General features: G+C 44.9%; 1 protein-coding gene across 2 annotated transcripts; it reads right to left on the bottom strand.

The window, feature by feature from the left end:
* Nucleotides 1-1,373: 1,373 nt before the first annotated feature.
* FGFR1OP2 (FGFR1 oncogene partner 2) lies at nt 1,374-12,430 on the bottom strand. 2 transcript variants are annotated; one of them, XM_033058335.1, is made up of 6 exons: nt 12,311-12,430; nt 9,357-9,493; nt 8,125-8,242; nt 7,101-7,243; nt 4,065-4,178; nt 1,374-3,708 (listed from the first exon to the last, which is right to left on the bottom strand). In XM_033058335.1, the coding sequence occupies exons 1-6, from the start codon at nt 12,312-12,314 to the stop codon at nt 3,571-3,573; spliced, it is 654 nt and encodes a 217-aa protein (XP_032914226.1). In that variant the 5' UTR covers nt 12,315-12,430; the 3' UTR covers nt 1,374-3,570. The 2 variants fall into 2 exon arrangements, with proteins under 2 accessions (XP_032914226.1, XP_032914227.1); XM_033058336.1 differs by having other exon boundaries at nt 9,357-9,615.
* Nucleotides 12,431-14,138: the final 1,708 nt, after the last annotated feature.

A 14,138-nucleotide genomic window follows, 5' to 3' on the forward strand; every position in this document is an offset into this window, starting at 1 on the left:
CTGAGGGTGAGGGGGAAAACCATATGCAGGAAGCAAAGAAGCACAGATAGAGTTGTAGGAGGCAGCTGCTGTTTGCTTAGCCAGGAATGTAATGAGTTGCAGATGAGTAATTTAAAATGTTGTTTACTGTATTCCTGAATGTAGTATTGGAAAAGGGAAGGTGATGATGACCCTGCATCCATTGGTGTGCTGTGTGGTGCTTCCAAGAACTGACTTCTCAAAAACAACTCTACTGCTGCTCACTGCTGGAAGAGCCAGTCGCAGGTGTATGGACTGGGGGGTTGCTGGCGCTGAGAAGATTGCAGAGAAATCATAGTCTGCCATTCTTCAAATAAGTAAAACGTCACCTTGGGAAATAGAAAGAGACTGCAGTTGGAGTTGGTGGGTTTCCCTGTGCCTGTTCCCTGGCTGGTGACTGAGGAGTGCTGTCAGCACGTGCTTCTTCCAAGACTGCAATGAGGAAGTGTTTCCCTCCTCGCTGAGCAGTTGGTTAAGGCAGTTGTCAGGTGAAGTTTTTTTCCTGAATTCTGAAATAAGGATATTCCCTGATACAAGGGCCACAGTGGCTCCCAATATCTGGGGACAGGAAGGTGGTTGCAGGCAGCAGGAACTTGGTCCCTCTTCCCATACAGTTCCTGTTCAGCCCAACTTGTGCTGAATGGTCCAAAAGCAAAGGAATGACTTAGTTTTACATGCAGCATGCATTCCAACCTGCATTTAGTTGATTTGTGTTGTCTTACCAGCTTGGCTGGATAACTGATGTGTATACACCTGGTAAGAACTGATAAAAATTACAAAATACTGATCCAGAGAAGCCATGGCTGCCCCATCCCAGGCAGTGCTTAGGCCAGGTTGGACAGGGCTTGGAGCAACCTGGGGCAGTGGAAGGTGTCCCTGCCCAGGACAGGAGGTGGCACTGCAGGAGCTTTAAGGCCTCACCTTCTCTCCACCCCATGCTGTGAGCAGCACCACAGTACTCTCTCCTGGTTGTGCCACAGATACTCAGACTCCAGGCTCTCCAAAAATAACTGAAGTTTTACACTCAGCAGCAGACTTGAAAATTCCTCTCTTAACCAGAAAAAGTGCTTAAAGAAACTCCCTAAGCCAATGTAAATTTCATTTGGGCATTTACACAGGGATCTCAGTACACATAATTCTGCATGAAAACAATGCCATTAGTTCTGTATTTTAACAATCTTCTAATCCCATGTGCGTTTTAACAAGTCAAGGCTGTTCAAACCTTTTGGTTGTACAAACCAGCCCAATTTAGTCTAGCTGCCACATAGAACCACTGTGGTTACTTTCTTTGCTATCTTGTGTTGTCAACAAGGCTCATCAGAGCCAGCACCTTGCTTTAGTCATGGAGACATCTGTGTTTTCAGTCAACTTTATTGATAAAATAAGTTTACTGTACAGTACACAATTCTAGCCATAAATCCTTTTCAAGCCATCTGCATTATAAAAATAACAGGTATGCAATGAAAAATAGTCACTCCACACACTGTGAAGGCTCTTAAAAATCCTAAAGTGATCAGGGCAGGGGAATGAAAGAGGAGACATATCAAATGTGAAGACTAGGAGTAGATAAATTAAGTCACATTTTTTTTTAAATTTACAAAAATAAACACTAATCAAGCATTATTTCATAATAGAGCAACCTCAAAGTACTGCCACAGACCAACAACTCTCTCCTGTATTTGGAAGCCAAAACCAGATGTTAGCCATGAAGCTGAATTCAGCATCAAATGGACAGAAATGCCTCTTGACATCAGTGCATGGCTGAAAAGATGCTTCTAGAAACAAAGAACTTCAACAACTGAACCCAAAATTCCTTCTAAGTTTGCAACAACAGAACACTCCAGCGAAAAAAAGATATTGCTTCTGGTAAGTCAGCAGCTTGCAAGCCACAGCAAAAATGCAAAATCTAAATTAGAGAAGCACTGGCAAAGCTTTACAGATAATATAAAAGCAGACAAGAATATTCTGTGCTTGAGCTAAAATGCTGCTCCAGAATTTCCCCTTGGCTGTTTCATGAGTCTGGAAAGGGCCATAACTTTTCTTCCATGAACGTTACTGTCCTCAGTGTGCTCCTAAGCCTAGCAAGAAGCCAAAGTGCTCTGCAGAGAAGCAGCAGCTTCTCCATTTCTAAAGCAGGCTGTGAGAATGTGGAAACATGATTTACCTATCCTTTCAGCACATCTATTTCACTGAAAACAAGCATTTACTGCCTGCCACTGCTCCTTTCTCACTTATTTCCTCTTAAAAGCACCACGGGAAGGAGCAGCAAGAGAGAACAGAACAAAGACACTGAGCTGCTCCCAAGTGAGTTCAGAGACACTGAAAGCTCCCCCCTTAGGCCTGTGGAAGGCAAGCTGTGCTGGGGCACAGGAAGCTGTTATGAGGCTGGCACGCTTGGAAGTGCTGGATGCTTTTTTCATTCTGTGTTATTGTCACTGAAACTCAAACCTGACTAAGTGGTGGTTGATTTCAGGATAGCTCAGCTCATGCTGCTTGGTGGGTTATTGAACAGCCAGAATGTGAAACTGTGGGTGGCAGCTGTAGTTGCACAGCTTTCTGTAGCTGACAGCTTTCACTCTGCTTAACTCACTTTAAAACCTTCTTGATGACTAGTTAGTACTGGAGAAAGGAAAATTAAGAGTATTAATTGCAGGCTGCCAACTCTGCCATGAAGCTGCTTTCTCTTCCTTCCACCCTCCCTTTCTGCTGCCACTGCTTTTATGCTTTCCAGTTGTCATTCCTCACTTATGAAGTTTGGGCAGGCAACTGGAGAACAAAGACATGGGACTCACGTGGCTTCTTAGTGAAAGAGAACTGAGCTGGATTTCCTCTCCTAAAGGTAAAAGCTGAGGCAGAATTGTATTGCTACCTGTGTTCCTGAGAACAACAAAGTGGGAACAGCTCTTTCCATGTTCTCACAATACAATTCAGTGCACGTATTTGAAAGGATCTTTTTTCATTTAAAAACTGACAGCATTCCTTATGTTTAAAAATTGCCCTTGTATTTGAAAGCAATAACCCAAGGCTAAATGAGAGAAATCCTTCAGTTTTATGCTGCCTGTGTGCCTCTCCCATTGAAGAGTTTTTTATGCAAAATGAGAATTTATTAAAACCAAAACAGAAGGAAAAAATGCTATGTGGATCATGCACAAAAGCATATTCATAAGTAGCTATTTTCTAAGGCAGAGATCAGACTTGAAATCTTACCTTTATTATCTAAGAGTTGCACTGAACTTTGTATGAGCAATAATTTATATAAATTACTTGAAATCTCACCTTTCATCTGTAAAATGAGTTCATATAAAAAGAATTTGAAATTCAGCAAGTGCATTAATCCATTTCCTACTGAGGTTAGATCTATGGCAATCAATCTGTCACTGAGGATACTGGAGAATACCAGCTGAATTTACATGACACAGTCTAAAAGCCACTGAGCTGGAGTTGGATGCATTCTCTTGCTGGTGCCCTATTCAGTAACAAGTGCTTGACCAGTGCCCCCTGATGCTCCATTGGTTTAAGTGTGCAACTGAAGCTTGCTGATTCCCAGAGTCCTTAGCTTTTCCTCAGGCTCAGATCACTGCTTGTCACTAATCCTGACAGGGACGTGCTCTCTGATGCATCCTCTTTCTTGAGGTTCAGAAACGATTCTCTAGTGATTTGAAGAATTTCTCTCAAGCCTTTGTTTTCTTGCTAAAAAACAGACAGAAAAAAACACATTAATAGGACTCCAGAAGGAAATCAGGTAACTGTTAAAACCCATCCCCTACTCCAAACTAATGCTTTACTCCTTAGGGAGTAAAACACTGATTTGAAACCAGTGCTATGTCATCTTCTCTAAGGGAGCACATGAGGTTTCTGACCCTCCTGCTCCCTTGGATGGGCTTTAGGCATCCCTTCCTTGAGATGAAGCTGTAGTGGTGCTTCCCCTGCTCCAGCAAGGTAAGGGTTACACTACAGCAGTGAGTGACTGGGACAGTTACTCCATGAAACACCTGGGAGGAGCTTTACTCCCTTTACCATCCTTACTTCTGCAGCTCTCTCCTCACCTCAAGCTGGCTGATGCGCTCCTGCTCTTTGCAGCCGTGCCTTTCATCCACCTCAATGGCTCTTCTCATTACCGCTGCCATCTCTGTGATTTGGTCCACGTGCACTTGCAGCTCCTGAGACACAATTTTTAGTAATATCTTAGTGTTATATATTCTGCATTATTAAAAAAAAAGCAAAGTATTAAACATGGTTTAGCTGCTGTTTTTTATCACAGACCTTAATTTTGGAAAACTAATTCTCTTTAACAGCGGTCCTGTTTATTTAAATAAACCTGGTTTGCCCCACAGCGATCCCTCTCACTGGAATTTGACAGAAACCTAATCAACTGTGATCCCTGGCCTCCAAATGGCTACAAGTTGGTGCTGTTCTTCCCTGACCAGGCCCTCCTGTGCAGCAGGAACTGATGTGTGTTATTTTGGATATGCAAAACTCTCCACTTCTGTGAGAACAGCAGGGAAAGTCACATTGTTTCCAGGTCCTTGTACCAGCCCCTGGACAGGCACTTCTCTCTGAGAGACAGCAGGTGCAGTGGTCATCTTTACTGTGTCATATATTACAGAACTCAAACCTGTTGTCCACTCTCTGTTTTAGATACTTTTGCTTAATTCCATCACTAATTCCAGCTTATCTGGGCTCTGGACTTCAGAGGTTCAGGAAGAAGGGTCACTGCTGCCTTTCCCTGCAATGCTGCATGAGGAGCCTGTGCCCCTCTGCAATTCACTGCTGCTCAGTTAGCCGCCAGACAGTTTAAAGGTATTTCCAACAGCTTTCATTTTTCAACTTGTCTTTTATTCCAATTCAGTCTAGTTGTGCCTGACCTGGCCTTTGGACAAAATCCACAATATTTATCGGCTAGTATCAGGAAAAGCAGGACAGGAGGGCTGAAATGAAGGACGATAGAGCCTAAAGCTAAGTCCCACATTTAAATCGTGAATTTGATGGGAGATACAGCTGTCAAATGATCACCTTGCCTTTAAACTATCACAAAGAACTGCCTCAGCAGAATCATAAACTTATCTGACCAAAACAAACAACCCTTTACTGAAATAAACATCAGCCCTTTCCTCTCTGCTGCTCCAACTGCCCAAGCTGTAATTTAGCAGTTGTTAAATGCCCACTCTCAATGTGAGGGGATGGGGAAGAAGTTGCTGTAAATATTTATTTTCTTCTCAGTTTCTAGTGCAGATGATGACATGAAACTTGTTTTTTTTAAAAGAACTCCCAAATTTAGCTTGACAGGAAGCTGTGGTCAGGTAAGGATGCACACTTGAGGACTGGGCAGGAGCTGTGGGTTTCAGATATACTGCTGTCCTCCTTGCTTCCTGCTTTCACAGCTCATGTGGGCTCTGGATCAATACAACCTCGGGCCTGTTCCAAGGTCACTGATGTTAGGTCAGCTCCTAGCACAAAACTGGAAGGCTCTGCTCTGGAAGGCACATGTGAAAAACTTGGATGGGGTAAAACCAAAGAGTGCAATGACAGTGAAAGCCTCTCTATATCTCTGTCTGTTGTACACACTGGGTTTTTTCTCTCCAAAGAGAAAAAAAATCAAAAAGGGGCCACACCCATTTTAGGGTTTCAACTGAGCAAATTCAAAAACAGCACGCATAGTACAGAACACACCCTTTTCTCTTGCATACAACAGTATCAAAAGACTGTTGTTCTATTTAAAGGAAGTGCTTCTTCATCTGCAGCAATCAATGCCCTTGTAATAATCTGTAAACAGGCACTAAAGTAACAGCTGTCACTTGGGAAAACAGCATTACTGGGAACAGGGAGCTTAACTCCTTGGGTATAATGGATTTTTTACTCAACAAGAGAGAAGTATTTAAAAAGTGCTTCAACATTGTTCTATCTTCCTGAATATGAAGCTTGACCTAGAGAATAAATGATGACATTCCAGAAATCCTATGTGGCAGGGTAAGGGTGGTAAGTCTTTTTCAAGAGGCGTTCCTGAAGGAAGAGATTTAATGAAAATGCTGAAGCCTAAATCTCCTGTTCCAATTACATTGAGAGATAGTATTTTTTATTTTCTGCTTCTTTTTCCTGTTTTTCCATTGAAGTGTTCCTAAATGAACTATCACAGTCCATTTCAGGATGGATTTCATTTTACCCTGTTATGTTGGTTCTCCTGCAGCTGGAGCAGATGCTAGACCATATTCTGAGGTAACGTCTGTTAAAAATTATCAATACCAGATTTTGAAAAAGGTACAGTTCTAATCCAATAATTTTTTTTTCATACCAATGGCACTAATTACACACACAGGATGTTTTAAGCAGACAAGAATCAAATTCTTGAATTCTGTTTTCCCAGTAAGCAGACCCTAACTTGGCTTTGCAAATGTAACTTAATTGAGGGCAAAGATTATTAAACACTTAGAACATACTGTCTACACAGCTGCATTGCTCTAATGATTGCTACATTTTCAATGAAATGTAATACTTGGCTAAAAAACCTCCTGTTTAGATCTCTTAGTGACCCAGAATAATGAATTCCCCCAAAATTTAGAAGTCCTTTTGACGACTGAATAACTGAATATGTACTTGTGTTTCCTGCTTCATCCAGTTTTTCACTAGTCAAAAGGACTTTTAATTTTTAAATTTATTTACAATATTTAAGGGAAAAAAATTTGAATATTGAATTAAAAAAGCTTGTTCCTCTTACTCTCCCTAAGCACAGGTTTATTAATTATTTGGTAGTGCCACAAGCATAAATTAAAGCTAGTCTAAAAGTCTGGCTGTTACTAATCTCTGGAAGTGTAACAGGGCAGTTGCCTTAAAGTGAAACAAAAGCAGATTAAGCAAATGCAGTAATGAAATGCTACCTGTTGAAAGTTTTAATAAATGAGAAGCTGGTAAGGTTGACTTTCTCAACTGATGGTTTCCTGTTTGTGTTGCAAGGAGTGGATTATAAAAATTAGGACTCGTTAGTAGTACAATAGCACAAAATTGACACAAAGTGAGCTTTGACTTGATCCAGTACAAACTAAGGTGTTAACTAAAAACAAAGCAAAAAACCTCAATGAAGTTATTACCTTGGAATGTTGCTCTTTTAACTTCATTATTATACTTGGATCATCCTTTTTGCTCGCCATAAGCAACCTAAACATCTGTTCTCTGTACTTGCTCATGATGAGTTCCAGAGCAGACTGGTGCTCTTCCAGAGAGGTGCGCAGTTCTGCCAGCAGAATTCAAAATGCAGTTAAGAGTTAACACAGGGAACCAAATCAAAATGCAAATATTTCAGCTTGAGAAAACTGAAATGAGCCCCTAATTGAGTGCGCCTACTCCCTGCACCATGAAATCTACACAGGCTCTGCAAATGGCTTTGATGGTGATCAGCCTGGGACAATTCCTGGCCAGTAGCAAAGTCTTTTGTTGGTGTGACTTGGTGTTCAGTGGCTGTGGCTGACAAAAGCCATATGGAGTGTGGCTCAGCAGCTTTACCCCAGCCACTACAAGCCACACTGCACAAAAGGCAGGAAGGAGCTCACACATGTTTTAATCTGCAGCTTGATAAAACCAGAGTTGAAAAATGCTTCTGTTCAAAATACACTGAGTTAAAGGATAAATAACCCTGAGATAAGGCAAGACTTATCTGAATTGAGGTCACTGAATCCTTTGCTGAATTGAACTGTTAGAATACCTAAGGCTTTCCTGAAGGAACAGTCCATTCCTAGTGTACAGAATTCCAGAAGGAGTTATACTTCTCTACTTACACCATAACTTGTCCTGACTGCTCCCATTATTTTCAGCAGTGGTTAAACACTTCTCCAAAAAGATCCCTACAGTGCAGAATTAAGTTCTATTTATCTCCTCACTTGTGCTGGACATAGGTAAGGACTGAAAAAAGGAATTTTTCCCAAATCTCTCATTTTCCTCATCAGTCCCACAGTTTGGACTTTTTAATTGTATTATGATCAGTTAAACTGACAAACTGAAATTAGAAGAAAAAATTTCTTCTACAGCGATGTTTTGAAAAAAGATCAGTGCTAAAAGTCTCACTATTTCCAGTGGTACAGGCAGGAGCTTGAAAAGGATAGAATATTCAAAATTTACCTTTGTTTTCCTGTTGCAATTCCCTAATCTGTCTGTTTTCCTGCTGGATACCCATCACTAGAGTAGACCGAGGGCGATGTCTTGCTACTTCATTGAGTTCTTGGATTTCTTCCTGGTACTGGTTATTACAAAAACAAATCAACAAGGCACAGGATATTTGAGTAACCAAAGGCAGGTATTACTCAGCAGGTCACAAAGCACCAGTTCTATTGTCACCCGCCTGTCACCAGAAAGACAATGCCTGCTTTTAAATAATATCAAACACACACACCAGGTGTTGCAGGCATCCTGTCCTTTAGAGATGCAAAATAATCACCTTTGTTTTCAAACAAGTTTCACACCTTAGATGTGTGTAGTGGATGCTATTTAACCTTCAGTTAATGCAGGCCAAGTTCACCATCAGGCACTTTAAAACTCATAGAGATGTGGTAAAGACAAACCATGTGGTATTAACCTCTTGACATTTACTGTGGCTTCCTAAAACCTTAAACCACAAGGCTGTGTGGGTACAAGTGACTCGGGCCCAAGCCAACGGATCCTGACTCCCAACAGATGGGGAAATGTAGTATTCCTGATCTGAAGCGATGAAGCCTCTGCATGACTAGTTTTACAGGGCTGAATTGCATGCAGGGTTTTATTATTTTATAGGCCCATTAACATATCTTGGGTTCATTAAAGTGACAAGATGAACTCCCATAGGGAAAGTCACAAGCCCATTTTATGTTTTTCCAGGAGTTATCTTGTGAAAGTCCCACTCAATCTAACAACATGCCTTGAGCAGCTTAACAGCAGAATACAAATGAGCACAAAAAACCCCAAGAGGCTATTTGGAAACCAAATGAGACAGTGCAAATACAAAGTATTCTGTACAGAAGATAACATGTCAAAGCCTCTGTCTGATTAAACGGGCATGCTGAAATCGTGTAGTATTGCATTGGAGAGCAAAGCAAGAGACACCACAGAGTCCTTTGTAAGACACCAAGCCCATTTCTAGCAGTGTTCTTTAAATAAATGCTTGTTTTCTATACATAAACTGGAGTAACTGTGAAAATGTTTTCACAGTCCCAACCGCTATAAACAATCTATTTTCAGATGAGAGCCAAACCTCTACTACAACCACCAAGTGTGCATTTAAGGATTACCCCCCACCACACTCACTGTGCTGCACAGAAGCAGCCAGAGGCTCTAACTGCTGTCATTCCCAGAGCAAGCAGGGCTGGAGAGGAGCACACCTGTTTCATGGCTTCCACCCGCTTGTTGAGTGCCGTGGTCTGCTCGATGAGCGCCTCGGCCGCGCTGTCGTGCTCCCGCAGCCGCTCCACCAGCGCCTTTGCGTCCGCCAGGGCCTTCTCAATGGTACAGCTCATTTCTGAACGCGACAAAGGCAGCAGCGTTCGCACCACCTCTGCCACAGCACGGCTGCCTCGGGGGCAGATCAGCTGCCAGAGGCAGGGCACTGAAGCACAGGGAAGCTGGGCAGTGCACGTGCTTCTGGCAGTGTGATACAGAAAGTAAAAGGTTACATCAACTCATTAATTTTTAACGCCCTTTTTTTTTTTTTTTTTTTTTTAATGTGCCCTCCTAACTGATGTACTTAAGGATAACTGAGGTGACTTAAATCAGCAGAGAAGGAGCAGTTCAAACTGATGGAGAAGAGAAAATTGCTCAGGGAAAGTTCAGAAGACAAAAAGCTCGTGTTTTGTTCATGCCTATAAACGAACATGAACATCACTGCATGGAATGGAACCGTGACATTTTCAACAGCACGGAAAAAGACAGCAACTCAGCTAATGAAAAGAACCAACTGCACCCTTAAAACATCAGCCTTCTACCTGCAGCACTTTGCAGCAATTGCAGAGTGCCAGAACTGCCAAACTTGCAAAATGTCTGTGCCTATTGCCAACAATACTGGCCTTTACACTACATTTTTTCATATTCATGCTTATGTAGGTTAAGTTTCAAGAGCAAGATTTTCAGCTGATGTTTTTATTTTCTTTTAAGGAACCTTGGACCTACTCTGCTGAAAAGGAAGTCTATTTAAACTCCTTGAACAATCTTCAGCAATCAAACAGCAGAGAGAGAGGTTCATAAGAGTTATGGGCCTTGTTGGTATCAGCCTGAATATTTGGCTTAGGAAATGTTCTAAGGTACAGAAAGAATCAACTAAATCCATTTCTTAGCCAGGCTGTTTGCAAAAATAAAGATTTTTGTAAGCACTAAAGATTGAGTCTTTTCTCAGCTACATGAAAAAAAAATCACTTTAGGTGATTTTCTGACTTTCTCGGGCACCTTCATGAATCATAGCCCAGGATCTTCAAGCCAAACTTAAAGAACTCCTCAAATTTACCTCAACTGACCTTTTGCTCCTGTCCCAGGTAAGCAGTAGAAGGAATGATATTTCAAACACTAGACATTTTACCTGTGTTTTCTGGGATTCGTGTGCTATGAAAAACATCAGCATTTTGGCATGTGCAGGCTCCCTGTTTATCAGACAGCATTTGCATTCAACTTTCCATATGATGGATTTGAGATACCCAGGTCTCCAGCAGACTGCTGCACTTTCACAGGTAGGTAATTTATTCATCCTGACTTAGCACTTGGAGCTCCTTCAAATACAACATGGAAAGGAAACAGACTGCACTGTTTTTAGGGATCTGCTTTTCTTGTTCCTCCCTCCAGTCAGATCTCCGACAGAAATATCCTAGACAAAAGATGACCTTCCACACAAACTGGCTGAACTGCTGCACAAATTGATTTAGTGAGATCCATGTTGCTGCAGAAGAGTAGCTTTTAACTCAGCTCACAGTCCAGGAATTCTCTGGACTGTGAAATAAAGCCTCTGAGGCCTCTTCATGAGCTGGGAATACATTTGGCATTCAGACTACAATGCACTTAACACCTCTGATAATTTGTCTGCAACTACATACATTTTTAAACAGTGTATGTTTAATATATGCACTTTCTCATTTTTCTCCCGGCCCAACCACACCAGAGAACAGGAAGCTTGTTTGTGGCAAAGCCACTGATGTTTCTTTTCACAGGGAATGTGCTGAGAAAGACAAGTGGAATGCAGCCCCACAAATTCTGCAATCACTGTCCCCTGCGAGGCCAGGGCCCAGCTCCAGTTTTCAGGCATTTGTACTGTAAAAAGCAGAATCATTGTTTCTATCGTGGCAATTCACAGTGGCCCCAAATCCTGGCTACCTTCTGGGCAAGATACTGGTCCTAATCCTTGAAACTTAAAAAGCTCTCTAGCTACCAGTGAAAAACAAAACCCTTGTCTGATCCTGAAACTGAGCTAAACCTGTGAGTTAGCCTGGACATTTAGGGGATGGGAAAAAAACTCCCATTAATCACATATAATTGATCTAAGCAAATTCTAATCATATATTATTTTTTATGAGCATGACTGTGGGAGCTGAAGTTAATGATTCCTGAGCCCTGCCCTAGCAGAGGTGCCCAGTTGCCACAGATGCTTGTTAGTGCAACCTTGTCAACAGGTAGGAGAGCACAAACTCACCCCAGCAACGCTCCTGCTACACAGTCACTTCCTGCTATTTGCTAATGGCTTTCATTACCAAATTAAACGCCAAAAAACAGCACCAGAGAATAAAGATCTCTGTGCGACCACCGCCTTCTCCGAACTTTCCGCCTCCTTCTTTTTTTATCCTTACTGGAAGCCACCTTTTCCCACAGCTTGTGGGTTGTGTTACCACGGAGACCAGCCTGGCAGCGCGGAGCCAGAATGCAATTTCCAAGGAATTCCAAGGCTGGTACAAAGGTCCCGGAGTGACGGGAGCATCCCGGGGGTGTCACCGCCGCGTTCCCGGTGTGGCAGGAGCATCCCGGGAGTGTCACCGCCGCACTAGCGGTGTGACAGATCCCGGGGTGTCCCCTCCGCACTCCCGGTGGGACAGGGGCGTCCCGGGGGTGTCACAGCGGGGAACGTCACCGCGACCCTGAGGGGCCACACCGGCGCCTGTCGTGACACCTGAGGGGTCCCTGGCCTTCCCTGGCCCGCCCCGGCCCGCGGGTCTGAGGCAGGGGTGTCCTCCTCCCTCACGCCCCTCAGGGAGCCCCGGCCCTGAGGCGTCCCAACGCCAAGTCTGACCGCACTCCCGAGTGCCCGGCGGCGGCCACAGCGACAACGCCCTGCCGTGTCCCCGAACCCCGCCACGGAACTCACTCATGCCCGAAGCTCCGGCCGTGCCGGGGGTGAGCCCGGACCGGCCCCGACCGATGTCAAATGGCGGCGTGAGCGGCGGGCGGCGCGTCCCGTCCCGACCCCGCCAGGAGGCGCCGTGGGGCGGGGGCGGCACGGGCCGCGCGCAGCTCTCGCGAGAGGACGTACCCCCGCGGCCGCCGGCCTCAGATCTCGCGAGAGGACGCACGGCCCTCCTCCAGATCCCGAGTCCTGCAGGTCTGAGCGCGGTTTGGAGTCAAAGCGCGGGGTTTGTGTCACACTGAACATCGGCAGCGCTAGCGGGACACCTGGGATTAAGTCATTGCGTTGTGAAGAGGAAGAAGGTGTTCCCTGTGAGGGTGCTGAGGCCCTGGCACAGGGTACCCGGAGAAGCTGTGGCTGTCCCTGGATCCCTCGAAATGTTCTAAGCCAGGCTGGACTGGGATCTGAGCAACCTGGGATAGCGGAAAGCGCCCCTGCCCATGGCAGGGGGAAAGAATCTGTATGGACTAACAGGGTCCCTTCCCAGGCCGAGCATTGTGTGATTCTGTGATCGTATTGTGAAAAACACGTTTCACTGCCCTGGTAAAATTTTAAAAGGTTTAACCAAAAGACAATAGGAGACACACATAAAGCAAAGGGTGCTTGGCAAGCTGCCAAGAGCACAGGGTTGCTTCGGGAGCGCCCCTTCAAATACACTTTACACTACATCAACCTGTTACATATCATAGTTCTTCTTGCATAGTAAAATTTCTGGGAACTGTTTAGCATGGCCACTCCTTGAGTCCGCCTTTTTAGAGCATGCTTGTATTTTGGCTTGTGGTTTTAATTCTCTTTTTATTACCTTTTAATTAGGGTGGTGGTCCTGGCCCTTTGCAGCCGATGAGCGTCAGCTGCAGGGCCCCATCACACGTTCCCGGGCTGATATCTCAATTAAGTGGGTAGTTTCAGCATACTATCTCTAAAAAACCTATGTCTAACTTTTGCTATTAGAAGAAAAAAAAAAGAACCTATATTCATACAGAAAAGCTATTTTAATATCATACGTATAGCATTTATCCCAATAGTTGCGAAAAGCGAACAGTATGTCACGCACTTATAACAGTATGCTTGTCTCATCTTTGAAGAAAAAAAGGGGGGACAGTCCCAAAATGACTGGGCTGTGCGACTGAGAGCCACCAAGAGTGAAGTCAGCAGTAACGGGGGGAAAGTTAATACAAGCACCGACCCCCTGCCAAGGAGAGACCCCAGACTCGAAGGGAGAGAACTCCGGCTGCGCCCTAGCGAGCGTGAGAAGCCAGAGGCACACCCAGCAAACGGGACTGAGTACCAATTAACAGACATATTACGTAACTTGCGCTGATGTTTCTATTTCTTAAAATGTATAAATAGCGGGAAGTTTCGGTGATCGGGGAGCCTTTTGCGGGAACGCTCCAGCTCTTTGCACACTGGAACACAGAATTCCCTCACACACTGGAATAACACACGGAGCTCCCACCCCTCAGAGCGCCGCGCGCGGAGATCTCGCGAGAACACGGCGGCCTCGGCGGGGCCCGCCCACCGGGCGTCCTCCTGCTCTCGCGAGAGCGCGGGCTCCTTCCGCGAGCCGTGCGGGGAGCCCGGGCGGGATTGGGGTCGGGAGCCGGAGCGGTAGCGCAGCCGGGGCTGGCCTCGGCATGTCGGGCGAGTGATCCCGGCCGGGCGCTGTGGCCCGGGGAGGTGCGGACAGGGGCGGGGCGCTCCCCCCGGGGGAGCCGCGGTGCCGGCGGCGCCCGTGGCCGCGCGGGGCCCCCGCGGGCTCAGGGGTGGGCGGAGCGGGGGGGGCTCCGGC

Source organism: Catharus ustulatus, chromosome 4 (assembly GCF_009819885.2).
Source record: "Catharus ustulatus isolate bCatUst1 chromosome 4, bCatUst1.pri.v2, whole genome shotgun sequence".
Taxonomy (NCBI): Eukaryota; Metazoa; Chordata; class Aves; order Passeriformes; family Turdidae; genus Catharus; species Catharus ustulatus.

Coding starts and splice junctions, on each gene's coding strand:
- FGFR1OP2 (XM_033058335.1), bottom strand. Junction 7,244..8,124: donor ATTGCAACAGGAAAACAAAG/GTAAATTTTGAA, acceptor TTCTGCTGGCAG/AACTGCGCACCTCTCTGGAA. Junction 3,709..4,064: donor AGCGCATCAGCCAGCTTGAG/GTGAGGAGAGAG, acceptor TCTGTTTTTTAG/CAAGAAAACAAAGGCTTGAG.